This window comes from Apis cerana, linkage group LG12, assembly GCF_029169275.1.
Source record: "Apis cerana isolate GH-2021 linkage group LG12, AcerK_1.0, whole genome shotgun sequence".
In the NCBI taxonomy this organism is placed as follows: domain Eukaryota; kingdom Metazoa; phylum Arthropoda; class Insecta; order Hymenoptera; family Apidae; genus Apis; species Apis cerana.
The window spans coordinates 8,079,664-8,106,855 of NC_083863.1; the positions used below are offsets into that span (position 1 = coordinate 8,079,664).

Genomic DNA, 27,192 nt, shown 5'->3' on the forward strand with positions numbered 1-27,192 from the left:
AAACCGTATATCTCTGAGAGCGAAGAATTCTAGTTTTCCAGGCACGTGTTAATTTCATCCCTTCGCGGTCGTCCCGACGATTGGCATTCGATATTGGATTATTCGAACGTTTAGCGGTTTTCGCGCGTGCGAATTACGCCTTGCGGTCAATTGACGAGAATCTGCAGACCGCAACGCAATATTCTACAATCCCAAGTATATATATATATATAAACGCAAATCAATCCTAAATTTTATTCGAAACGTTCGAGAAATTATTCATTAACTTGGATCCCATCGGGGCAAAATTTTATTCTTATATCTAGATTTTCTGCTTCTTCTGCTATTTCATGTGTAAATAGTAATAATGTATCGATAATGATACAGCGAATATAGCACAGGCTGGTATATCAACCGCTCTATGACGCCATATGTTTGTTCTTTCCAAGTCGTTATACGGGCGAGCCGACCCCACTGAATTGAAGGGGTGTTCTTTCATTTGTGACGAACCAGTTTCATCCAGACTCAAGGGTGTTTCGACGTTACCCTCGAGACGCGCGATAGCCTTCCCCTAACATAAATTGCAATCGTGTTTACCTCGAAAATCCATCGAGGACTTCCATTTGCGAGAACCAGTTCGTCGATGTTTAATGGATACAATATATTATAGAGATAATTGTGATAAAGTTTGAAATAAATGTACGTTTAATAAAAATTGTCAAGTAAAACGTCGACACTTTCCTTCTCGTAATTTAAAATTTCAACTCTTCGATATTTTCTCTGTTAAACTGGTGATATAAAATGTTTTAAAAATTTGTACAAGAGTATCAATAATATTTATATTGTATTACTTTTTTGAATTATTTATTTCTGCTGTATATATTGCGCGCGATCAATTCGAGAATGAAGATCACGAAGAATATATATATATATATATATATATATATATATATATATGTATATATATATATATATAAAATAAAAAAAAAAGTCTTTCCATTGTTGGAGCGTCACGGTTACAGATTAATCACGCGAGGCTGAGTTGGTGTCACACGATGCCAATAGCAGGGCCACAGAAAGCTGACTAGTAAAAGTATTGGTGGAATTCACTGTATCATCATTGGAACGATGACAAATGTAACAAATATGATATCGACAGTTTTTAGATTGTTCTTAATTTTACATTGTTTCCCAATTTTTCGTTTCGAATTATAATCCTGAATTTTGTTTGATCCTGATCCCGCGGGATTGAGAACCACTGCATAGTGGAAGTGATTTTTAACCAATTTTGGAACAATGTTTAAATTGTTTTTTAAAAACTTTCACGTTCTTTCCAATAACGTGCAGAAATATTAATTTATTCTACGTACAAAGTATTGCAAATTGAATGAAACGGAGAGCAGCAAGGTTATTCGTTTTACCTAGTTATCAGTCTCTCACCTTTAGACTTTCAGCGATCCTACTGCACGTGGTAAACGGTGAGGATAGAATTCGACGACGTTGATATACTCGACGCGAACTTTATCTCATACACATCATCCTCCTTTTTCCCTTTTATTTTCAAAAATTTATTTCTTCCATCTCTTTGATATACCAAATCTTGGAACAACCAAGGATAAAAATATTTCTCAAAAAATTATACTTCGTTCGAATACTTCGACTCGAGATTTCTCAATCCTCCTCCACTTTGATTTAAGTGGGTTTTTATTTCGAAATTTGATATTCGACGTATCCATCCATCATTCATACGTATCGTTAGAATGATCGTTATTTTTTTTTTTTTATTAAGAATCAATGGAAAGCGAAACCGAATCTGACAGTGACTTGGCGAATTAAAATTCGTGGGAACTTTCCTACCGACTTGGAAATTTCGAAAATATAACGATACTCGGCTCGGCGGATATAAATACCGACCGAACATTTCACGTGCTTCTTCTGCCCGCCTCTCAGATCTGATTGTGTATTTTTGAAATCTAGGTTACGGAATGCCAGCGAATGCAAGTATCTGATAAAAGATTACGTAAGTTTTGGCAAGTGCGTCGAGGTGGTCGTCTATTTGCGTAGTAAAAACACAGCCTTGCGATGTATTGTTATTTATTAACGCGCATTCGCTGCATAATCGTAGTTTATGTCGTTATAATTAGAATCAGCCTGGGTGGCTGGATTCATTGAAACGCGTCGATACGCGAAAAACAGAATTACTTTTCTCCTCGTTTCACTCGTGATTAAAACTTTACTTTTACTTAATAATGCAAAATTCTTAATCACCCGGTATATAATGATACATCTTCACGCGAAATTATTATATATATATTTTTATATTATATTCTATCGATATTGAAATTTTTCTTCGTTTAACATCTCCTATATTTTCGAAAAATCACGAGATTTTTAATATCGAATAGGAAACACCCGTTATAACGACACGTTTCCACGTGAAAGCGCGTTATGCGTTGCACAATGAAGGTCATCGATTCGCGTGCTCGTTCCCCTCCTAAGCGAAATGTTAATTGGATATACTTTAACGTAATTATTGCACATTTACGGAGCGTGAAGACGAGAAACGATAAGATTTCAATAATAATTTATAAAGTTTCACGAAATTAATTATCAATTATATAACGCAATTCTTATCTTCGAAAAAGGTCGAAAAATTTATCAAACTTAATCCATATGATCTGTCGAATCTACAGTAGTAATCAGATAATTCTTAATAATCCATTTATCTGTCTCTCTTCTTAATTATTAAACTCAATACTTTCAAACTTGGCCAATAAAATTTAATCAATCGCAAAAAAACCTAGACGCTACACATTTTTGATTGAAATAGAATCCAATATCTTTTACCTATAAAAAAAATTTGCATCCTCCAAATATATAATTTCGTTATTAAAAATTATTAAGATAAAGGCTAAATAAATATCTAAAATTTCAAACTTTTCATACGACAAAGCTTGATCCATCTATTCTGATTTCTATGATTCTTCCATCACCCACATCCGTCTAATCGTCCAACAATTTCGTGGCCGCAAAAACGACAAGTTTCTCAAGAGCCTAGGTTATATTCCACGCCATATATACATATTAAAAGGGGGAGAGAAGAGAGAGAGAGATTGCTTACTTCTGATGTATGCATGGAACGTTATGCCTCCACGTGTTACGATTTATCAGCGTTTCAAAAGAGAGAAAACATCGGTTCTAGGCATGCATCGTGGGAAGGAGACCATCTGCCTGCATTTTTCCAAAGCCAATTTACGCGTGAATAACGATAATGAAACGCACGAAAATACGTGTAAATAGGGATATCTTTATATATAGGAAAATCCATGGAGAACTAATGACGATCAATTTAATCACTGTCTTCCGCAGACAGATGCGAACACGATTCTATATCGATTTTCAATTCGGTTGTACCATTATAGTGAAGTTTATGGCCGGTGTCGAAGTTACGACGAATTTATATGTAATTTGGAATCGAATCGAATTTGAATTACGTTAAACGCGTTACGAGGAAATGAATTAAACGAGTTGTTTTGTTTTTGAAACTGATCATTCGATTTTTGAATTTTTATTCAGTGTTTTTTTTATATCTTATTTAAAAAAGAAAGTGTTACTCATCTTTCTCGAGTCTAATATTAATAATAAATTTGATTTGAGACTTTATAACTAAATATTTTAATATAATTTTTTTTTTCAGATCAATTATGACAAAAAAAGCAAAAGTATCGTGATATGGTACTTCCTATACCTTGAAGTACCTTATGGAAAGAGGTAAACATAAGAAAAGGAAGGGATTAATTTTACGTGTAAAAACAATCATCAATTCTAACCAAGTTTCAATAAATCTCGGCTGATTTATTACGCAACACCAAAAGATGCGTTCATAAATAAATGTGAAGAATAATTGCTCGTTCTAGGAATTATCGTGTCGTTATAACGAAGTTGGAACAATCAATTATTCGCGTGCCAGGATCCCATTCCAAACATTGTATTTTTTCTTAATGAAATTAGACTCTATTCACATTTACTTTCCATTATTAAAAAAGAAAAAAAAATTACTGTATTCTATTAAATAAAAAAAATTTCACGCAATAAATCACGTAATTAATCCAAAATTTTATCATCCAATTCCATTCGCCTCTTCCATTCGAAGAAATTAATTTAATAAATTAATATCAATAAAATAAAGATTAGATTAATTTTTATAGAAAAAAGATTACTTTCCTTTTTCATTAACAATTTATCAAAAGGAATTTACGCGTCTCATTCAAAGTTAAGAAATTTCATCGTTAATCTTTTGAAAAATTTCTCCATAAAAAAAGCAATATTTCGATTTCACCATCACTTTCATATCCTCGTTGAGACAATGCAACACGTATATTCGTTTTCACACAGCATATCCGCAAGGGAAAGCGTCTAACGTGCAGATACTCGGTCACTCGAAGATGTTTCGATCGATCGATTCAATTCGAGCGTGAAATTTGTTGCTATAATCGTCTTATCCTACTCCATGCTTGGCCGTGAATGGGTTAATTATACGAGGGAATTATCCTCCAACTTTGCGGCAAATTTTCACCAGGCTAGTTCTTTTCCCCTAGATATAACTATCCGTTGCTTCTTTCTAACGATTCTCGTGTCCGTCTCGAGCGAAAGTCAATTAATATTTATGTCTCACTTCTCTTTGCCAAATTTCGTGTTTGAAGAGTTTTCTACTTTCAAACTGTATTGTAGACTGTATTTTAGCCGAGAGTAGAGGCGAACGTTCGGATAGAGAAACTTTCATCATGAAAAATTTTTACGATATTACGTAATTTATCTTTTCCTGTGATTTATTCAAATTAAATCTGTACTACACTTTTTGTTTTTACAAAAGATGAATTATGAAATAGATAGAATTATTATTTATACAGTTATATAAATCTACTAAAAAAAAAAAATATATTTCAAAATTCTGAAATATTATATTATTAATATAATTTTATATCGATGTTCAGTAAGATCGTAAATATTCTAATTTCTGTAAATCGGTAGATAAGACGATACGCAGATAATGACACAGCTTCGTGCAAATTGGAGAATCATTAACTCGGTTCAATTACGTAAAACTCGTTCCCTCGATTGAAATGGAAACGGAGATATAACCGCCCACGTGATCGTTTAATTATTATTATTATTATTATTAAAAATCGATGATATTTTTTTTTTATTTTTCGCTTGTTGTAATAATAAAACGTTATAGGGATAAAAATGAGAAAGGAATGTCCAGTGTTAATTTACCACGTATTGAATTATTATAATACTTGACGTATTATAATGAGAAAATACTTTGACCTTTTTAGCCGGCTCACAATTAACCATGTACGGCAATGATTAATCTATTACATATGCATGAAATGATTAAGTCAGTATTATATTTAATCCATATTCATAATTTATATTCTGTGAAACTGTTGGGCGACATTAAAAATTTACGTGCATTTGCGAAAATATTCCATAAGAGAACGAGTTTTTAACAATATTAAACGTCACCAAAATTATTTGCCTCAAAGCCGTGAAAATTAATAGGACGAGAAAAATTGGGGATAGAAGAATGGAGGCGGAAAAAAGAAAAGAAAAATTTGAAAAGAAAGAAAATTCGAATTAAACGAATTTAAAACCGAGGAGAAGAAAGTTTGAAAGAAAAAGAAAAAAGAAATCGAAAGAGAGAGAAGAGAATCGGGAAAAGTAAAGGCGTTAATTATTTCTAGAGGATTATAACGCGACGAGAATTCAAACAATCTTGCTGTTATTGGTTCTTCGTACCTGGTCTATTCATCGCGAGCATACACCTGACGTGGTCGAGTTGAAGCGTAGCAACCACGTCAGGCCACCTAGCCATCTAATTCATTATTAATACAGCTCCCCGCCAAGTTACCTTCTACTTTGTCCACATTACGCACAAGTAACACAACGATTCCTTTTAACGCGAAAGCATAGATTTATTCCGTTCGAACGTACGAGAAGAATTTATATCCACCAAAAATTCTCCCTTCTTAATATATTTTCCTCGTAACATGTAAATCCATTTGACAAATTAACAACATTTCTCCGAGAAACAGTGGCGGAGAGTGTTATTTTGAGAGAACGAACGATCATACTCCGAGTTGGGAGTGAAAATTAATTTCTCGCACAATTCTTCAAAATGTACGACTCTCGAATGTTTAGTTTCTTTCTTCGAAATGTATTCGCGCCCATAGGAATGTTGACAGTTTAAAAATCGGGCAGTGCTCGGTAAAATCGCGCGTGTTACGGTGAAATTGCATTAGAAGTTATCGCGGCAAATGGGGTTAATTCGTTTTAAGGCCGCACTTCAAAGTTACTGCTCGTTATTGCGTTTAATCCCTCTGTCTGAGCCATATATTCTCACTGTAGGACATTTATTCTACCGTGAAACGATATTTTATTTTATTTAAGAAATTTTATTATACATTTTTATTCCGTTTAATCTTTTTTTTTTTTAAATCTATTTTTTGTCGTCGATGATGAAAAACGTTCGTACATTTATTTGAGGGAGAAACTTGGTCGTATATTTTCCCATTGATCGCTCTTCCCTTATTTTCCCTTTTATTAAATCTCAAAAATGAAAATTGAAAGAATTTGAAACGAATTTTGTATCTTAAAATATTTCCTTCCTGCAATTTATTTAATCAAATATAATCGTGGAATATAATTGCATTATTTACACGCTTAAAGACTTTTTATACAATTTTTTTTTTAAAATATTCGTTTCGAGTAAAAGTAAGAAATTTTCAAACACACACACACACACACATATATGTTCTTCGTCGTTCTTTTTCAAGACGTGAAAAACGGATCAGAACGTATACAAAGGATTTAAATCGAGTTCCGGAAGCATAATTATTTACTATTTACACGCCTCTTTTCGAATCCATGAAGTTTCAAATGGGCCAGAAACGTATATTTAAATCGTGTTAACAAGAAGAATGTAGAATATTTTATGATTTATTTTGCACCCGAAAAGATATTTCCGCGAGTTTTATCGCCGTGTTCCAATCTGTTTTCAATGTTAACATCGGATATAGCTTTTTGTACGAAATTCACCAGTTGTTTTACGTCTTCCCAACTATTATCCTTCTAATTTGTAGACAGTTTATTGTAAAATGTTTTAGCATGAATCGCATTTCGTGACCGTGTAACCCTGGCATTTAGCCTATGCGCAACAGCTAAATAATATCATCGTTTATTCGCAACCATACGGAAACGAGAGATTTTATCTCGATTTAAATATAAAAATCTAGCTTTGTACAGAGAACAAAACATCTTTGATTTTTAACTTTGAATAATTCCATTCTAACTCTTCTCCTTCGATATCTTTTCATTACAAAAATCGTCACTAATATCTCCTTCTTTCGTGAATCGTTTGTTCGATCAAAATTTACGATTTAATTTTCCCATCATCGATATTGGCCCCGAGTTAATGTGGAATTAATGAAGGAAAAGAGAAAGATAAAAATGGATTGATTAAAAAGAAGGAAAGAAAAAGGAAAAGAAAAGGGAAAATAAATGGAACATTTGAAAATCGTAACAGGGATAAAAGACACGATATTGTGTTCACAGCGACTGATCTAGACACGAGATAATTTACATATGGCACGGCAATAACGATGAATATTCGCGATAACATTTACGTACGTAATATTCACAGTGCGTTTCTCACCTGTTATCCATCTCATTGTGAAACTTTTGCCCTCTATTATATCAATCGCGATTTCAATTTATTTATTTATCCACGAAAAAAGAAAAAAATATCTCGCAATTTTTCTAAACAAATTCTAAGGAAAATTGGACTCGCTACATTTAGATTAGATTAGATTAAAACGTTTCCACGATATTTAAATTATTTTTGAAATTATTCCACGACGTAATTTCTGTCAGGGAAATGAACGAATGAATCGAAAATTAAAAAAAATATCTTTCCTCCTTTATTACTCCTCGGAATGATCTTTCGTGAAAACCCGAACAATTTCCCTTCGCCACAATCGCCCTTAATTTCAATATTTAATTTACCACGATTTCCAATATTCTACAAACTGACAATCCCAAGAATCGACTTCGAATTTAAATTGGATTAATTCTCGTTAAAAAGAAATCGATATTCCATCCATCGTCCAATTTTATATTCGAAATTGCAAATTAAAAGGAGATAAAAATAAAAGAAAACAAGAAATATTAATTCTTCCTCGAAATCTCGGATCGAACTCGGGTGCTAATTTACAATGATGCGCGATTCATGATTAAAGAAAAAAAAAAATGTTAGACAGATTGGAATCGCAATCTCGTGAAAAAAAAATCCAAGTATACGCAACGTTCAACTCTATAAATATACACTTCGAAGAGTAATAAACTCGAAAGATGAAATTACACGCGGGTCTCGTGACTATAGATCGCTGATTGAGACAATTTCGTAATTGAAGTATCAAAATGCTTAATATGGTAATTATCGAGTATAATTCGTGGCTGAAATTTTAGAAAGGAAAATTGAGATTGATCGCCTTAATTTCCATTTAAGAGCAATGATCGATTAATAATTTTTTTGTATCATTTCTTCCAAAAGTTGCAAATTTTTTAATTCTCTTCGGTTCGAGTATAATCCGAGGATCGTTTAAAATTCGCAGCGGTAAAATAGAGTTCGATTAATTTTTGTATAATTTTCTTTCCCCTGAAAGAATCGTGTCGCAAGTACAAAATCTCTTAAATACTTAATTTTTCGCAAAAAGTTGTCTACGAAAAAGCAAGCTATTTTTTATTAGTTTAAGCAAAGTATCTTTTATCTTCCCTCGGATTTATAGTTGTTTATATTTGCAGCTTTTTATAATTTTTCCACAGTTCTTTACGATTTTTTATTTTTATTCTTTTTTTACAACCTTTGCAACCTTTTCACGACCTTCCTTCCCTCGTTCCGTCCTGTTTATCGTTCCTCTTTAAACACAATGCTTATGATTTTTCGCTCTCTTCGAGAAACATAATTCAACGAAGAATCAATTCCGATTAACAGCGATTTAAAGTCAATGGACTAGGCAATGACTAGGAGATTTCTCTGGTGAATGATAGGAGAAAATTCAACGAGGATGAATCACTATCGTAACACGAATTTTACATACTTCCACGAGATCGTCTTTATTTAAAAGAAACCTGTTATTGTTTCAAATAGAACGTCTGACGATGATGACGTCAATAAACTCTAGAATAAAACTCCGAAAGATTTTTAGAGTTTCAGTCTCTCGATTCTTTTTAAATAATCATCTCCTTCTATCGTTATTCCGCAATGCAATAAAAGAGATCATTGAAATAATTTTTTTTATCCCACACTCTTTCTTAAATTAAATTAAATAAAACGTTTCAACATTATCCATCTTCTTTAACTGATGAAATATAAAATAAGAGAATTTTTTACACCATTACAATTATCTCGGAATATTTTTCTAAAAATTTCGAGGGAATAATTACCGATTAAAGAAACGTGAAATTAAAAATGATTTAAAGTCGACACGTAATTATGTCTCATGTTCCAACGTCTATTGTCTACGCGAGAGACAAGAAACTCGTTCCAACTATCCCCAAAAGAAACTCTGGTCTCTTCTCTCCAAATAGTAGTCATTTTCCTTGATTATTTTCACGAGAAAAAAAAAAAAAAAACAATTCCGTAATTGCTTCTTCCTGTTCGCGAATTCGAATAAAGCTCTCGTTTCATATGGAACCTAATAGACCTTGAACTTATTTTTCACTTCAAACGAGTAATATGGTACACGTTAGTTTCATATATAATCGTGAAAATCGTTTATATCGCAGCGTGTGGTGATTCCTGATAGTTTTCGTGAAAATATACAGGGGATCGAATAAATTTAGAGATATTCACTTAGAAAAAAAAAAAAAAAAAAAAAAAAGGAATGAAAGAAAAAAATTACGATGTCTGGTTCAAGAAAAAATATATCTCCAAGAATTGATAACCACGATGCTTCAGTTTCTCTGACACAATCCATGCTCCGGAGGAAAGTAAATGTTTTGGTATGATTTTAATCCTCTTTGAATTATGATGTCTTCGCGAGTTGTGTTGAGTTTCTAACGAGAAATTTTACATTGCAATTTAGAAAATTACTCGTTAAACGAATTTTACTCTTCGAAATTATCGACAATTTCGAATATATATACATGTATATATGACTGATTTTTACATACACAGCCTATTGTATTGTTCTAAATTGCAATGTAAAATTATAAATCAAAGAATTTAAGAGGATCAGCTTGAAACATTCTTAGAATTATCTAAATATCCTTTACGTAATATTGCAAACATATGATAATTATACTTTATATTGTTAACAATACAATAATTAATCTGACTGATAGTTCGAATAAATGGAAGTTCGACTGAACTCCATATAGTCGGATATTGATTTTGTATTAAATTGAACACGGTTCAAAATGCTTCAACAATGAATGAAAATTAGCGGAAAAAACGGGTTGCATAAACGATGTGCAACGATCATCGGGATCTGACAGATTTTTCTATAAAAAACATTGTTCAATTGATATTTATGCGGCGGCACGTTGTAGCACAATCGTAGATTTAAAGACCATTCCGTCCTATTTAAAGCGTAATTTCGTTATCTGGCGAATATGTAATGCGCGCGCGAGATAAAAGGAAGCGATGCGATTACGTTTATTTCGTCGCGTGAAAATTAAAAGGTTCGTTTTCGATTCCTCGGACGGAATCCAATTTCGTTATAAAATTATTGAAATTTGATATTAATATATCTAGTCAAACATTTTCTTCCTAAATTTTGCTCTCGAGAAAATTCGAAAAAATTCTAGAAAACGATATTTATCGAATTTGTCCATTTCCTTTATCATTCCCTCCATCATTTGATTTGGATCAACGAAAATAAGAATATCTTGAAGACGAACGAAACTTAATTTAGATTGAATTTTAATAAAAGGGTCCATCTTCTTTTGAATCTTTTCTCGTGATTTCAAATTTCAATATCTTTCGATCAAGCGTATAAAAAATTCACTGACCTAAAAATAAAAATATCCTCGAAGAAATGAAATTTTAAATTTTCCTCGAATTTTATTAACTGTTATTAAACTTAAAGTTCAATTTATAGATCTGTTACTAAAAATTTCTCCATCGCGAAAAAAGAATTCGTAAATAAATGGAATTCCAATGGGACTTGGATAATAAAAATTTTCCTTTTTTTCCCCTCGATGATTTCAAATTTCGCGATGATTCCTTCCTATATATAACAGACTCGACTTTTTTTCATCGAGGCTCCATCCATCTTGAAGCCTTATTTACCGCAGTTATTACAGTTATTTCGCTACCCTCCCTCGAATTTATCCTTCCGTGAAAAGAGAATTAAGACTTATTTGCATCGTATCTCGGTAAGTTTACTGTCGCCACGTTGGCGCGTTTTCAACCAAGAATTAAAAATCGCTTGAACCGAAGCGAAATGTGGCGCGTTTAAGAGAATCTACGTGTCGACGTCCGCGTTCGAATATTTCTGGAACGGGATAAACGAACCGCGAAACGAACGCGGGTATATATACATCGCTGTTCATTAGTCAAGACCGCAACGAGTGAACGTGATAAATCCATTTTTGATGATTCTCTGATTTATACTTGCGGGTGAGAAAGGATTTAAGTACTACTTTCAAACGTGGTTTTAATTGTTGCTACGTATTTTTAATGATTTTTATTTTTAATTATCCTTGTGAATGAAGAGAAATTTTAATCAATCCTTGTTCTTAATATTAATTATTGTTCTCATAAATAATCAAAGTTTTAATCACTTAAAGAGTCGAAATAAAAAAATTTTGCAATATTATTAAACACTTAATAGTATCTTTGGATCCATTTTATACTGTTTTTTTTTTTTTAATTTTCGAAAGTAATTAAGATACTAAAAAAGAAATTTCACTTTTATCTAAACAGATCCAAGCGTAATAAGGAAATATTGAAAATTAATATAAATAAATTCATAATTAAACATTTAATTTATATGATTTATGTATAATCGCTTATAAAATTATAACACTTCTTCTATCTCGCGTACATGTCAATGATCACTTTTCAATGCATCTCGTTTCCACGAGTCACGATGAAAAAAAAAAACTACAAAACCGCTTATCGGTCGCGCAAAGAAATGTGTGAAATAGCAGATCGAACGACAATAGCCGATAATAATGTTCGAACGTAATCATGGTGTATTAACCCCGATTACGATATCATTTATCGCGACATCCGCGATAAATAATGTGGGTCACACGCGTAAGCAGATTCGAAGGCTCAAGACTTCGAAAAAATCCTTAAAATAAAGAAAAAAGTAAAAATAAATGTATTTATTTACAGATATAGGCTCACTGCAATTTATTTCATCGAGAATTAATTAAAATAGAACTCGTATAAAAAAATAAATTACTCTTTGAATTCGAGAAATTTTGAAGTTTAATTCCAAAAGAAATTCGGTTTAAAGTTATGGATGATCAATGTGACACGTGCGAGCCGAACAATACTTCAGAAATCGATGATTGAAATCTAGAAGCTTGATGATCGATACTATCATTTCATAGATTTATAAAAGACTACATCGAAATACATAAAATAATATAATTAGCCATCCTGACTACGGATTTCATAATTGGTATAAATAACCAAACGTATGCCACGAGAGGAATGAGATCAGCCACGAAAGAGTTTCGGCTAATCGAATCGAATTAATCCCGGAATTCGAATACCCAAACCGCGGAGATCCAATTTTAGAATTTCAACGTTTCCAGACGCGGTTCTTCGCAAACTGGTATGAAGGATCGGTTGTGTAAGCAACGTAGCGAAACTATGTGTAGCTTGTCTGTTCGATAAATGTGCCGGTACGTAACGCTTCTTGGAGCGAAGTCGATAGTCGATCTGGTCAAAATACCGTCATTCACGATTATACAGAATCCGTGGAACACGACAATCGACGTCTAATCGGCGTGAGAAATGAACCTGAACCTAAATGGACGTGTGCCGACTGTCATATTTCAGTTTCACGAACGAAAGACGATACTTTGCTTCGTAATCGAGAATCGTAACGAATAGAATCGAACTCGGTCTCGTGGAAAATCATGGATTTTCCCTGTGAATAAGAATCTATATTCTCGAACTCGTGTGCGAGCAATCGTAAATCGTAACGTGACGCGAAGTTCACTTTGAAGTTCACTTTGACTCTAATCTGGTTAAATCTGTGTTAAAGATGATGTGAGATACAAATTTAATCTTTCTTCTTCTTTTTTTTTTTTTATAATAAATTGAAAATTGAAATAGTGACGTTACCTGATTCGTAATCTTTACGAAGATTTACTTATTATATTTAGAAGTCTGAAATTTCGATCTGGCGTTCTTAACCTATAATTTCCTGTCACGGGCGTCGCAAAGTGAAAATATATTAATTTTTTTTTTATTACAAATTAGAAATTGAAATGCTGACCTTGTAATTGTTTGGTAGGTATATTTAGAGATTTGTTAATACATTTGTGTAAACGTTAACAAAAAAATTTATTTAAAAAATTGACGAAACTACTACGTAATATGGATACTGATGGGCCCTAGGTAACGCAGATGTTGACCGCGAGAGTGCATGCATGTAGCAAGAATAAAGCGCGAGTTTTAAAATAAAACGAAAACGATTATCGTAAAAATCATAAAATTCAAATTTTATATCAAACATATTCGTTTTTTAAGGAACTTTATCTTTGCTTAAATGAGATGATATGGAAATAGTAAAATAATTTAAAATATTCCATCTATAATAATATATCTATAGTATAATAATGTATCTGACGTTTATATACACGAGAGTTGGTGAAATCATAATAATGCAAATTAGGGAATATATAAATATTTGGTGGAAATACATACTTGTATGTGAAATTTAAATTGAAAAGTACGCAAAATGGATCAATTTAAATATATATATATATATAGTAAGCTGTAATAAAAGTGAATAATAAAACTGGAATTTTTTAAAGATTATCTATATTCTTACGACTTACAAAAATATTCGATGCTTGCTCGAGAATCAAATATTTAAAAATTTATTTTACTTTTTCAAGCAATTATAAAGAAAATTTCATCGTGAATAATATAGCGATTAGAAATTATATTCTTCGAATTATGATTTCGAAATAAACAGATTCCTCTATATTTTATACACAATTTGTATAATCTCGAGTTTAAATCTCGAATCGCATGGAAAACCGCAGAATCGATGCAATACCTAAGTCGTGGTAAGCAAAAAGAAAAACACATTTATAATAATCAGCATCCATGGTTGTAAATCGACAGATAACGCGATAATCGCCAACTTTTCCGACCGACGTCGTATACGATTGAGCAAACACTTCGTAATTTGTTCCGAGAGTTTGCACTCGTTCGACGCGACAAAGGCAAACTTCCGTCGAATATGAAAAACTTAACAGTGTAAAATGAAAAGAAAGAAAAAAAATATTTTCTCGCCACTCTAGGAGGAATTGACAATGCTATTGAACTCGATATTCATTATTTTTTTTTTTCACTTTCATTCACAATTACTCTTATGAGCAATCTAAGATGCTTTTAAAAGATGATAAAATTAGCAGATAATTTTTTCTTTTTTTATTTTTTAGACACAAATAGAAAATTTTTATTTCCTGTCTCAGCTATTTCAGTTCTAATGATTGCCCACAATTTTAGTCAATTGTATCCAAATAAAATACACCTAAACAAAATAATTTTCTATATCTCGAGATTCCCACGAACATGCGAGATCGTTTTTAGATCGCGTAAATCACTCCGATTATTTATCAGCGTTCCTCGAGAGAAGAATATCTGGCACTCGATGTTTAGCCAACTAAACGAGCGTTCCTACGGAAATAAACGATGAATACCATATGCGATTACATTGACATGTATATATCGATTACGAAAAAAAGAAAAGGATTGTGTTCTCTTAGCGTAACGGTTCTTCTTTCCTGTCTTTCGAACGTGATCGAGCTTTACATATATATTTGTCCTGATCAACTGATTCATCATATGTTGACTAGAATTGTTCGTAACAAAGAATAAATGTATACTCTAATTATATATATAAATAAACGTGTGAACACTTTTGTAACCTATTAAACAAATGAATAATCTAATTAGAAAATATAAGTAAAGTAAGATGGAATCAAATAAATAACAAAACCTGAGATGATAATTGAATTCTTGCAGAGAGAAATAATTATTCGCTAATAATCATAAATAATTCATATTCTTTTTTTAATAGAATCATTTAAAGATTAAATAATAATAATAATCATAACAAATAAAAAACCATAATACCATAATACAAATCGTAATAGATTATCTAATAATTTCTATTCTTTCTTTTTTCTTTTAATAATATTCATAATATTTATATGCGGAATAAATTCAAATATGAATAATTATATCTATCGATGAAAAATAAAATGAAAATTCTATATATCCATCTAATTCCTTTCATGTTTATTTAAATGAACGATAAATAAAATAATACGAAAGTAGGTCATGCGTATGTGGAAATGTCAATAGGTTTCTTCCGATAAATATTGTAATTTCAATCGACCATATTCAATGAGAGAACCATATTAAATTACGCGTGAACGTTATTTAAACACATCTCGGATCGATTTTACGTCAACCTGCAGGTATTCCATACTGCTTCAGAAAAAGTGCAACACGCACATATCTTCCGACTGGTCGTCCATGAATGCTGTGGTACTAATGATTCAAGGATACACTATTGACAATCCACGATCTATTATTATTTTTCAAATACAACGTAAAGCAGCAACCTTGTTTCGTTTCTCTCGTTTCCCTGCTTTTTAGATATTAATCGAAAAAGAAAAGATAAAAATTTCTTTAATAGAAGTGTGAAATTAAAATTTTATACAAGATATTACAAGAAGATAATCAAACACTCAATTCTGATATTTATCATTTATCGATATTATCAATCCTCTTCCTATTTGTGTTTATTTATTATCAATCATATAATCGTAATTTCACGAACACAAAATTGTTTGAATTTAAACTAACTTGATTTTTAGATTAAATTCTCCACATCTTACATTGAATTAGATATTTTTTAGAATATAATTAATCTATGTTAATCTTTTAAATTTTCTATATATATATATATATATATATATACTATTATTATATATTGAATAACTAAATAAAATACTATTCTAAAATATTTAAAAAAAAGATAAAATCGTAAAATAACTTTCGAAAGCTAAAAGATTTTAGGGATACAGGCTATTGAAGAAACTTCGAACACGTGTACGAAGCACTGGCAGTGAAGCATACATGGTGGGGATAAGTATCGCGCGTCGTGCATGGGTTAATGCTAGCAACTAGTTCGATAAAATCATTTTTACCGCGCTGCTTGATTTTGTCAAATAAATAGTTTCCTGATACATTGAATTATAATTATATAACGTTGCCTCTAAATAGCTAGCTCTTTCCGTTTTTTAGCTTTATATAAATAAATGAAAGTGTGAATTCTAATTTTCTCTTTTGATTTATAAACTGATTACAAAAACTGTAATTATGCTGCAATTTTATGATATTGTATACACTATGTGTATGCAATAAATATATAAATATAATATCCTAGAAAATGGAGATTGATTGCAATTTGAATAATAATAAAATTTGTAGTAATAAGAACAATGGTCATTGCATGTATGAACCATCGATATTAAAATATGATAAATATAATACACAGTATGAAAAAGGTTACTTACCATTGAGACCATATTTCTCCTGATTCCTCTTAACTTGATCAATAGATAATCCTTTATCAGAATCAACGCAAAAGTATTCTAATACTTCTTCCACTGTTTTGCAATGGCCGTCCTCCATGGTTACCTCTATATTAATACGTCACTTAATCTTATCTGTTCAATGACTGTCCACGTTCATTCACACTATAGTTTTCTGTAATTCAAACATACAATAAATTATAGATTAATTTTTCATTATTTATAAATATTAATGTATTTCATTTAAATATTATAACATATGCGCAAATAAATTCATATTTATATGAATATCAAATACATATGATAATAAAACTAATTAATATTAAGAAATAAAAATTGATTGAATTAGTAGCAAATAATAAAATAACAGAGATAACTATTTCGGCGTATTTAATCATCAAAAACTAGAATATCATTAACGATGAAGAGAATTTTTTAATAAATTCCATAATTTTGTTTAAAAATTTCATAAAAATTTACAATTTGGAGAAATGTATCAAAGAACATGTTAAATAAATATGAGGAGAAAAAAAATTACCGCGTGTTCACGATTACCATCCAAAACCGTTTCAGGTTAAACTCTCAGTCGAATGCAAAAACTTTTCAAGATATATATGTATATATATATATCGTGATTTTTCCTAATCGTTCGACATTAAATATATGACAAGTTCAATAACACAAGAAAACTCACCAAGGACCAATAACGAAGTATTCGTTGGCGACGTGTCACAGAGAAATTACGTTACGGCTGTCGAATATTTAGGTTAGCTACAGGTCCCTAAGATACACTCGAGCACACAAAGAAAGAGAAAGACGAAGAGAGGAAAAAAAACGAAACGAACTGCCACGAATAAACTTGCCGGACACTGAAAGGAATAATTCTATGACGTATCACGATACGCGAGCACAGAAATTTGAGACACACGTCATTTTCTTAACGAAATATTTTTCCTAAATGCTAAGCAAACCTCCTCTTCCGTAAGACTGACACAGCGAACGGCAAATCATTGCACACGTGCGCCACCTCGCGGAGTGCGCCATTAACAAGTTGCAGCGTAGTTGCCGCGCGCGTCTATAATTTTGCGTCAACGTAAATATAAAGTTAATCGACGATATCTTAATGTATTATGATTGTTCGAAGCTCAATATATTTTTATTTTTAAAATTATGAAATTTCTGTTATAACAATTCGTCCGTTCACATTCGTGTTTCGCGAAAACACGTCACAATACGGCGCAGCGTCCAGTAGGAAAATGCGTGCGAGTCGAATGAACCGAGCATGTGGAGCAATACCATTGGCTGGACAGTGTTCGTGAAGTATGACGCATTCGGCTATTTTCGGTCTTCTGCTAGTCTATTTCCTTGGCGCGTATTTTAAGACATTCAAAGGACATCACTATATTGTCGTTATATAACTATTAGTTTTATAATTTCATTTTGGCTACTTTGATCGACTTTTCATGCCGATTGAACAATTCAATCACAAATAATGGATAATCAAATCGATTGTTGATCATTTAACTGGTTTCGTTATGTAACAAAACAACTAAATGTTTCAAATTGTAATGAAAATTTTTAAGATCGTTACGTAATGAAGAATTTGAATATAGAATTTTTTTTAATCTTATATTTAAATTTTTCTTGTATGTATTACAAATAAACATTTATATCTTTCGTTATTTACTCTCTTTTTTTTTTCTTTTTTAATAAATGAAATACGTAATATGATATATTAATATCAAAGCGTTTAATGTGTAGCAACCACGCGTGTATCTAAAATTGAATTTATAACTTTTCACTGTTGCAATAATCGTAATTCATCGGTCCATAGCAATGTTAGTCGTAAAACTGAATTGAGCGCATCGAATCATTCTAAACATCATAAACCAACATGCATAACGCAAGAAATTATAACAGGTATCATTTTATTTCTAAATAAATACAAAAATGAAAAGAACATCTTTATTAACCAATTTTTAACAATTTTAATCAAAAATTTTTTAATCAACGATTTTATTCCAAGTTCCTGACATATTTATATACCTGTACATTTCACGAAGAGAACCAAGAAAATAGAAACAAACATGAAATAAAAGTATATAAAAAAAGAAAAAAATTATCAAGAAACGAACCCATATATTCATTTATGAAATATAATTTAAAAAACCGACTCATTAATACCAAATTATCCTATACACGAAACTGATATCGATACTAAGTTTCCCAAAGTCATTGGATCGTCACATGTTCAAGGTCAACGACTTAAAACCCGAATGGAGTGCAAAGGTCGCAGCCAACGTAGCAAATGTAGAAGCCAAGGTTCGCGCTAAACTTAAGCGTGAATGGAAGAGTAGCGGGGGAGTCGATCGGGGTTACGGTCGTCGGAATCGGCGACTCCGTGTCTCCGAAACCCGATTTGTAAATATAATACACTCATTCGAGCAAATATCCAATAATCTTAATTAAAAAAAAAAAAAAAAAAAAAAAATTCGAAAGCTCAACTTCGTCTCTCTTTCTGTTAAAAAATGAAAAAATATTCAAATACACAGAAATATTCGAAAAATCCTGCCAACTAACCCCCTTTCGACGTTAATACGCGCGACTGTCCCGTGGCAATGAGGAACCTGAACGAATATCGATCATAATTGAAAGTCGCGGATGAAAACTTCGAAGAAAATCGCGCGCCAGAATGAACGGACAAGGCGGACAGACGAAACGATTAAGGCTGGTCAATTGGTCGCATGGAACTGGCGAAACACTTGGGAACTACAGACCGGGCGACCAGCTCGCTCGAACGCCCGGGACGCGACTAGCCGGCCAAATCGCGCGTGCCCCAGCGGACCATTTTAGCACGTCTCTGACGACGACTTCCTAATTATTTTGGCAGAGATGGCCACCAGCCACACTCTTTGCCAATGTTCATCACTATCTCTCGAGCTACTCCTATCTTTATTCCACTAATTAGAAGATAGTTAATTTTGTTCGATAATTGTGATTTAGAGAAGAGAATATTTTCTTACTTTTTCGAATCGTGTAATTTTGGGAAATATTTAACGATAAAAATGAAGTTTCTTAATTAGTTTCGTTTGCTTTTGCTGTGGTTAAAAGAAACTTGTACAAGGATGGAGAATGAAACATTTGAATAAAAATTAATCTAAATGTTGATGATCGTTAGGTAATAGATTGACGATGATATAATATTCGGGATGGTTGGCGGCGTGGCGGAACAGTTTCTATTTGAAGATGAGATGCAATGGTGGATGTGCTATAAAGATAGGAAATGCAGTACGTTTGTTGGCAAACAAGTAGAGGTCGTGTTTATATGTAACGTGAGGTTCACATCGACACATCCAATGAGGCAATATACATTGTGTTAGTTTGGCTGGGTACTTAGGCTAGTGGATACACTTTGAAGCAACCAATATTCGCTGGACGTTGATTCGATATACATCACTAAATACTTTTGACAATGTGAAATTGATCATAGATCGTGACGTACGATCTTTCATAATTTTCGATATCTTCACGTGCACAGAAAATGTTACTAAATTTATCCTTCTTATACGATATATAATCCACGATTACTTATTAAATTTCCTATACGAATCTAAATCTTCGAATGTATCGTAATTACATCTAATTGTACACAATTTCGTAATTACTTCAAGTTCCTTAAATTTCCAATTTCATCGAAGATCTCTCCAATTTTTATTACTCATCGATCACTGTACACCGAACAAAAGTTGTTGAGATTCGATCAACACACTAGGCTATCCCTTTCAAGAACCAGACCTTAGATCTCTCCATTGATCCGTCCATCAAAAAGATTCACAATAAAACGTTTCACGGTTTTCGATTTCGGCTAGTCCTTTTTAGCTTTATCGGTCACACAACACTTTCATTTTCTACAGCTCCCATTAATCTCGTTTCACACTGTATGTATACATGTAGTTATCGTCGGTCACAGAAACACTATATTGGTATCAGAAACATCCTGTGTTCACCTGATGATGTTGCTCGCGCGGCAAGCAGAGACTTACCAATGCTTCTTTTCGATTATCCTTCTTCCTCTTCTTTCTTTACCGAATTCTTCCAATTCTTCTTCTTCTCGTAGTCGTAGTATAAAACCAGGACCAGCGCGGACTGGGTCCTGCTTGCACTTTGCGATTCTACGATCGGCCACGCGCGAATATGTGGCGGATCGAACAATGGAAAGGAAAAAAAAAAGAAACAGAAAATAATAAGTGTGTCACACTTCGTCAAACTTTAACGAGGCTTCTCTTCCTCTCTCTTTTTCTCTTTCTCTCTTGTTCCGTTAATACGACGATCCCGTGTTACCGCTACTCCTCCCTGAACATCGTAAAGTGAGAACGCGCGGTATCCACTGCTTCTCCGGTTTCCTCTTTACATGAAGGGTGTCGAGGACGAAAACAAACAAACATTCAAAGGGCAACGCCTGCGCTGCTCAACGAAACGAAGCGACGAACCTCGCCGAAATTCCTTTAAATAGTCCGTAGGCGTCGCTACCTGGCGGCGAGACATCGAACGAGGGAAAACTCTGGCCGGAAGCCAGTGGTCCCGGCGATTGCTGCACAGCCTTCTCCCGGTTGTCGTTTGTCGCTTGTAATCTTTTCCATTTAACCTTCGAATTTGACCACTATACGCCTCGATTTCGGTAATTGATTCGCTGTTACGAATAATCGATTTTGAGGGAAATCACAGAGAAGCGTGATTCTTCGAGTGGATCTAACGGGACCAGGACACCATCGCCGCCATTTTGGATACGCATTGAATCTTCTTTCGAGTATTTATTTCGTGTAGGTTTTGCACTTGGTATAATTATATGGATTTATATCTTGAGAAATGCGTAAAGATCACCTGAATGATGTATTAAATTATTTTGTAAAAATAACGAGAGAGGAAATGGTTCTTACTTGTTATGAGATACTAATGATATTTATAGTTCTTTTTCTTTTAACGTGTGCTCAAAGTCGGTATTTCATTTTTTAAAGATAATGTAAGAAGGAATTCAATGACCCCCAAATAGAGCAACGTCGAAGGAGTCGAAGATAAGCAGCAGGTTCTTAAGAGTAAGACGTTCCATTTAAAAATTAATGTTGAAGAATTCTGTGAAATAAAATTGAAGAATTAATCTTGAATTCTCATTATTATCCTCGTTATTCCGCACTGAATGACATTTCCAATTATTCTTTGCAATTGCATTAAAAATGAATTTACATCAAACAATTTGTACCTAATTGATATCGTTAATGGCGTATACCTACACACAAGATCATTTGTCGAACAAACGATCACCCAGTTTTCCGACGCATACACAATGCTCTTATTGGAAACGTTCAAGGTACGCATTTTTCTTAAGATCGAAAATAGGTGGTTGGCTTATGTCCAAATGCGATATCAGCTAGAATCCACGAAGACAATCCATCGACGATGGGACCATTTGTTATTTGGCCAGTGATTAGTAACACTCAGGGGCCAATCAAGCGCCGAACATGGCGATAGATCGATCATCTTCCATGGCCGAGGGACGATCCGATTGGCGAACCTTGTAGAAACTGCGACTGGTTATGTAATTATGGTCCAATACGCGGCTAACCTAAAAATAAGATCGTGCCATTTTAGTTTCCGTAATTGTTCCACACTAATTTCGCTCTCGAAACTCGTTGTCCCCAGTTTTACCAGCTATTCCAATCGGAAGTCGGTTGCCAACGTTCAATGTCCTTGCCGCTTTTTGCGAAATTTTCCATTCACATTGTGTCGTCGATGTTCATCGATGATGTATATGATTTTGCAACATTTAGTCCTCAAGAATTACAAGTAGAATCAGCTGTCAATCAAAAGTTTAATTGAAATAAATTTTATTAATTTCTTGGCACTCGTGATCGAGAAATAAATCAAGGAACAGAAGATGTTTGATTCGAGATTCTTCAACCATTCATTCCCATGCAACAGTGTTCATCCAATTTTACCAGGAATATTATTCATAAATAGAAACAGAAAAGAAGTATAAACTTCCCACGCGATGGCATTTCAAGTATAAAGGTTGATTCACATCAAGCCACTTGACTTCGAGATACTTAAACTGAAGTTGATTTTAAAATTATCATTAAATTGCATTCTCAATAAATTAGATCGAAAAAATTTTCTACCGCATTTCCATCCGTTCTCTTAAAATTTACCAAGATTTGATTGTTGAAGTAAGTCTTCCACTTTGATTCGTCGAATATTCGTTCATTTTCGAGTTCAATTATAATTTGTGAACGAAACTTAAGATCAGAAGAACCGAGCACACGCATCTGAGAGCCGAAACAAGAGGGAAGAAGGAAGAGAAGATCAACGGTCAATGTTCTGCTTCTCGTGCTATTCTAAATACATTTTAATATACGAGGTACAGTTATGTGCTCGATTCGCATTACTGTCCATCGTCCGTGAAAACTTGATACGTTAAATCTGTTTCATCCTCACTCCCGTCTTCGATCTCACAAAAATAGTCGAAAATAAATATATTGAAGATCGATCGTGGAAAAGAATTTCTAGCAAACTTCTAAATAATGAAACGTGTTTTTAACAGGAAACTCGACTCGAAGAGACACTGTTGACGGATGATAAATGCGTCCTCGAGTGGAGCGAAGAAAGGTCGACCGCGAGTACGGTCAGGGATTTGAGAAAGAAAATTTTCAAAGATCAGAGCTTTTGAACCGATTCACGCCCCACCAATCTCATTGATGGAATGTGCGTGCCATCTTTGCCATTGATAGAGAGCTCGGGTACGTGGGTGCGCTACTACCCAAAGGACTCACGGATTAAATCCGTCAGCCCCCCCTGCGGAAATAATACATTGAATCGAAAGTTAAATGTTTCTGATTTTTAAATATGTTGATCATCGATGAAATTATTTGCTAATAAATCTTGAGAAAGATTTATACACAGATAGTCGGTATTTTCTCATTATGGCCGACAAAAATAGACATTATTATTTCGTCGCTTGCACGAAGCCGCGGTTCAAAGCATGACGTTATTTTTAGTGTTTAAAAGATAAAAGTTACGTAAAAGTCGAACGGGGTATCCACGTTTCGGGACATACTCGTGCGAATCTTTTTTATCCTTTAATATTCGAAAATTTAGATTGTTGCTATAAATAAATTAACCAATTAAAAGCGAGAAATATCTCTCTCAAATTTCAAATCGAGTATTCGAATTAGAAATAAGAGAAGAAAATACAATTAAAATATGGTTAAATAAAAATGAGATATTCAAGATGATCAAGTTATTTCATTACGTAGCGGATGCATTAATTCGTTTCTCTATCGAAGGCAACTGAATAATCAAACACAATTTTCCAAGAGAAATACACCCTAATCCCAGGCAGATCCAAAGTTTACGATTTTAATGCCTCGATCGGACTTTGCCTCCTAACGAGCCTTTATTAAGTGGAACACGTGTTGCGGAAATTTTGATAGACCAACGTCTAACGTGAATTTCACCAGGCAGGTCCTGAAAATAGAGTGTTGGAAGCGTGCTGATCCGCCTAGAGATCCGATGAATCCCATTTTATTTATGAACGTTTTTATAAATGACGTGCTAAACATCCACGATGACACCGGATGTCAGGCATCGAATGATCCATAGGATTTGTCCCGGCCTGAATCTTTGAACGATAAGAAGAAACGATGATTATTTCTATTAGAGAGAATGTTGAAACGGTATCCGCAATAAAGCGTGGAGTGTATTTGACATGGTTTCAGACTGAAGAAAAACAAACGAATTGGCAGAACTTTAAATTCGAGTGAAAATTTGTACACGATCCTCACGATCCTATTGTAGTTTATTCCAACGATATAATATATAGGGTATCTTTGTTTGCACAATGGAATTTATTGTCATTTATACTATCAATGATCCATTGAACGTTTCGCAATGTGTTAATAGTATTCAAGAGAAGAATAGAATTTAATTATAGATATCAATAGTAAATGCGATACTTGTGATTATTTATATCTGGACACTTTGGTTAACTTGACAATTAATAATTTTGAATTATAATCAATAGATTTTATTATTGGCAATGAAAATCTTCCAATCCAATTAGTTCAAATCAAATTTTTATCAATTACAATTCTATTATTATTACAATTCCAATATCCATATTGAATACTATCAAATCATCATTCCAAATTATCATCAATTATACCTTTTCCTAAAACAACAAATAAAAGAAAAAATTGAAGAAAAGAAAGGAAATTCCCTGAATCATCAGGATACATAGTAAGAATCGTCTTATGTTTCAAGGACTAGCCACAGGTCCAGAGTTCAAGGTACAATCAACAAATCACGTCGAATCCAAGGCACACAGCTCGAGAAGATTTATACAAGCGAGCCATCGGGGAGGATCAAAGTTGAGATTCGGGATGATAGATAGGGGTTACGGGGGGGGCAGAGCGCGAGATACGTCTATTCTGGATTCTGGCAACAATAATGCCCGCCAGGGACACAGAGTGGATCGGGCGTAACACACGCGTGCTCTTCGCAAACAACTAATGACGCGGCTTGTACAAAGGCCGCCTGTTCTAATTTCGTGTTATCCTGCGCCGGTTGACTAAAAATATGCGGCCAAAAAGCCTGGGTGCGTTCACTTTTTAACGAGGAAGCGAAGAAATGGTTATAAGTTATGAGATAATCATCGTATTATCTATTTGAATTTGTCTTAAGTGATGATATTCAGTAATGAGATGTTATGAAACTTAATTTTCAAAAGCATAATTTTTGCAAAATAAGTTACATTAAATATTAAATATGTTATATTTGAAATATTATAGATATTCTTCTGTTATCTAATACAATAAATATGTGCATTGTCTATTAAAATATATTTATTTTGGATAATATCGTTAGAGATATTCAGTGGTGAGAAATTAATGAATGGAATCTAACTCTTAGAAGCTGTTGCTATTTTGCAACACGAGCTTGTCTTATCTAATGTAGCAGACACTTGTCTATCCTTGTGTTATTTAATGTAGCAGACTAAAATGTCTGTTCGAATATATTTATTCCAGAAAATATTATAGAAATTGAATTTTCATTTTTAGAAGCATGTTGTTGTATGATATAATTTTTGTCGTTAATACTATCATTCGTTTTTAGATCTATAAATGATTCTGAACCAATAATTTCCTATTCATTCTCAGACTCAACCATCAATTTCGAAAACGTGTAACACGTATATCCATCAACGTATTCATTCAACGACATCATCTTCCCGTTTTCAACGACGTTGAATCATAATAAAGAACCAACCTAACAACCACCAAAATCTATCAGATCAGTAAATCTAAATACTTGTTCAAATCCCATACTCGAAAGAAGAAAAGAAACAGAGAAAGAAAATGGTGGACGAATATCCAGATTAAAAGAGATGGATGGAAAAAATTTATTTTCTTTGAAAAAATAAATCACTAGCAGAAATTTTTCGTGTATCTAATATCCAGTTTAAAGATAAGTTAAGTTCTATTCTATATTTTAAAGATAAATCTTATTCTTTAATCAAAATATTTCAGAGCCTTAATAAGAAATTAAGGAGATCGTAAATCAATCTACTCGTAATATTGGAACAAGTACAAAATCTAATTTTATAGTTAACCTTTAACTACTTTACCAGATCCCAAATGTGATAACCATTATCATAATTTCACTTTCAACACAATACTTTTCTCTACATCTCGTATAACGTTCTCGTTCTCTTATTTTTTTTCCAATGTCCTGATTTCCTAGATTTCCAAAAGATTTCCACATATAACTTTTTAATTTTTTTCAAGATTAAAAGAATAATCTTCTTTCCGAAATCTACAATCTTCCATTATAGCTTTCTCTCCAAATATTTTTCTGTTATTCGAATAAATACACATTTCAATCATGCGCATTCAAAAATCAAAGAAGACTTCTATAAACTTCAAATACAACATTTTAAGTAAAGAAAATAATGCAATCTCATTTCTAAAAACCATAAATTTCCCCCATAATCTTCCCTTAATACATAACATATGTAACGAACGCACGATGCAACGATACGCACGCATGCACTCGAGAAATCAACAACGGGTCTTTGGCTCGTATCGTTGCATCACGCATTCTTTCCGACCGGAAGTCGCCGAGCATCGTCGCCGCCGTCATCGCGTCTGTCAGCGATGACAGCCACGAATCGAAGCTCGATCGGCTCGTGGCAACATTTGGGCGCGGTTCTTCCCCTCTTATCCCTCCCTACTCGTTTCATTTCAGGGTTAACACGGTGAAATATCGGTGCCGCTTATGTAAAATCTTGTACGA

The 27,192-nt window shown here is 33.1% G+C and overlaps 1 protein-coding gene and 1 long non-coding RNA gene across 18 annotated transcripts in view; both read right to left on the minus strand.

Moving 5' to 3' along the window:
• The window catches only part of LOC107998938 (calcium-transporting ATPase sarcoplasmic/endoplasmic reticulum type), a 43,154-nt gene extending 22,121 nt beyond the window's left edge, over window positions 1-21,033 (minus strand). For 4 of the 17 annotated variants that reach the window (XM_062082941.1, XM_062082944.1, XM_028667295.2 and 1 more), the window contains exons 1-3: window positions 19,429-19,657; window positions 17,543-18,372; window positions 16,831-17,023 (exon numbers count right to left, since the gene is read on the minus strand). In XM_062082941.1, coding sequence (XP_061938925.1) covers window positions 16,831-16,948 — 118 coding nt within the window. In that variant the 5' untranslated portion in view covers window positions 16,949-17,023; window positions 17,543-18,372; window positions 19,429-19,657. Of the gene's footprint in view, window positions 1-16,830; window positions 17,024-17,386; window positions 17,415-17,542; window positions 18,373-19,428; window positions 19,658-20,891 lie in introns of those variants that run through there. The other 13 variants (XM_062082943.1, XM_062082950.1, XM_017058499.3 and 10 more) reach the window with 6 other exon arrangements.
• Window positions 6,638-16,816, minus strand: LOC133667065 (uncharacterized). The gene is made up of 2 exons (XR_009832187.1): window positions 14,209-16,816; window positions 6,638-14,030 (listed from the first exon to the last, which is right to left on the minus strand). It is a non-coding gene; the product is annotated as an uncharacterized LOC133667065 (long non-coding RNA).
• Window positions 21,034-27,192: the final 6,159 nt, after the last annotated feature.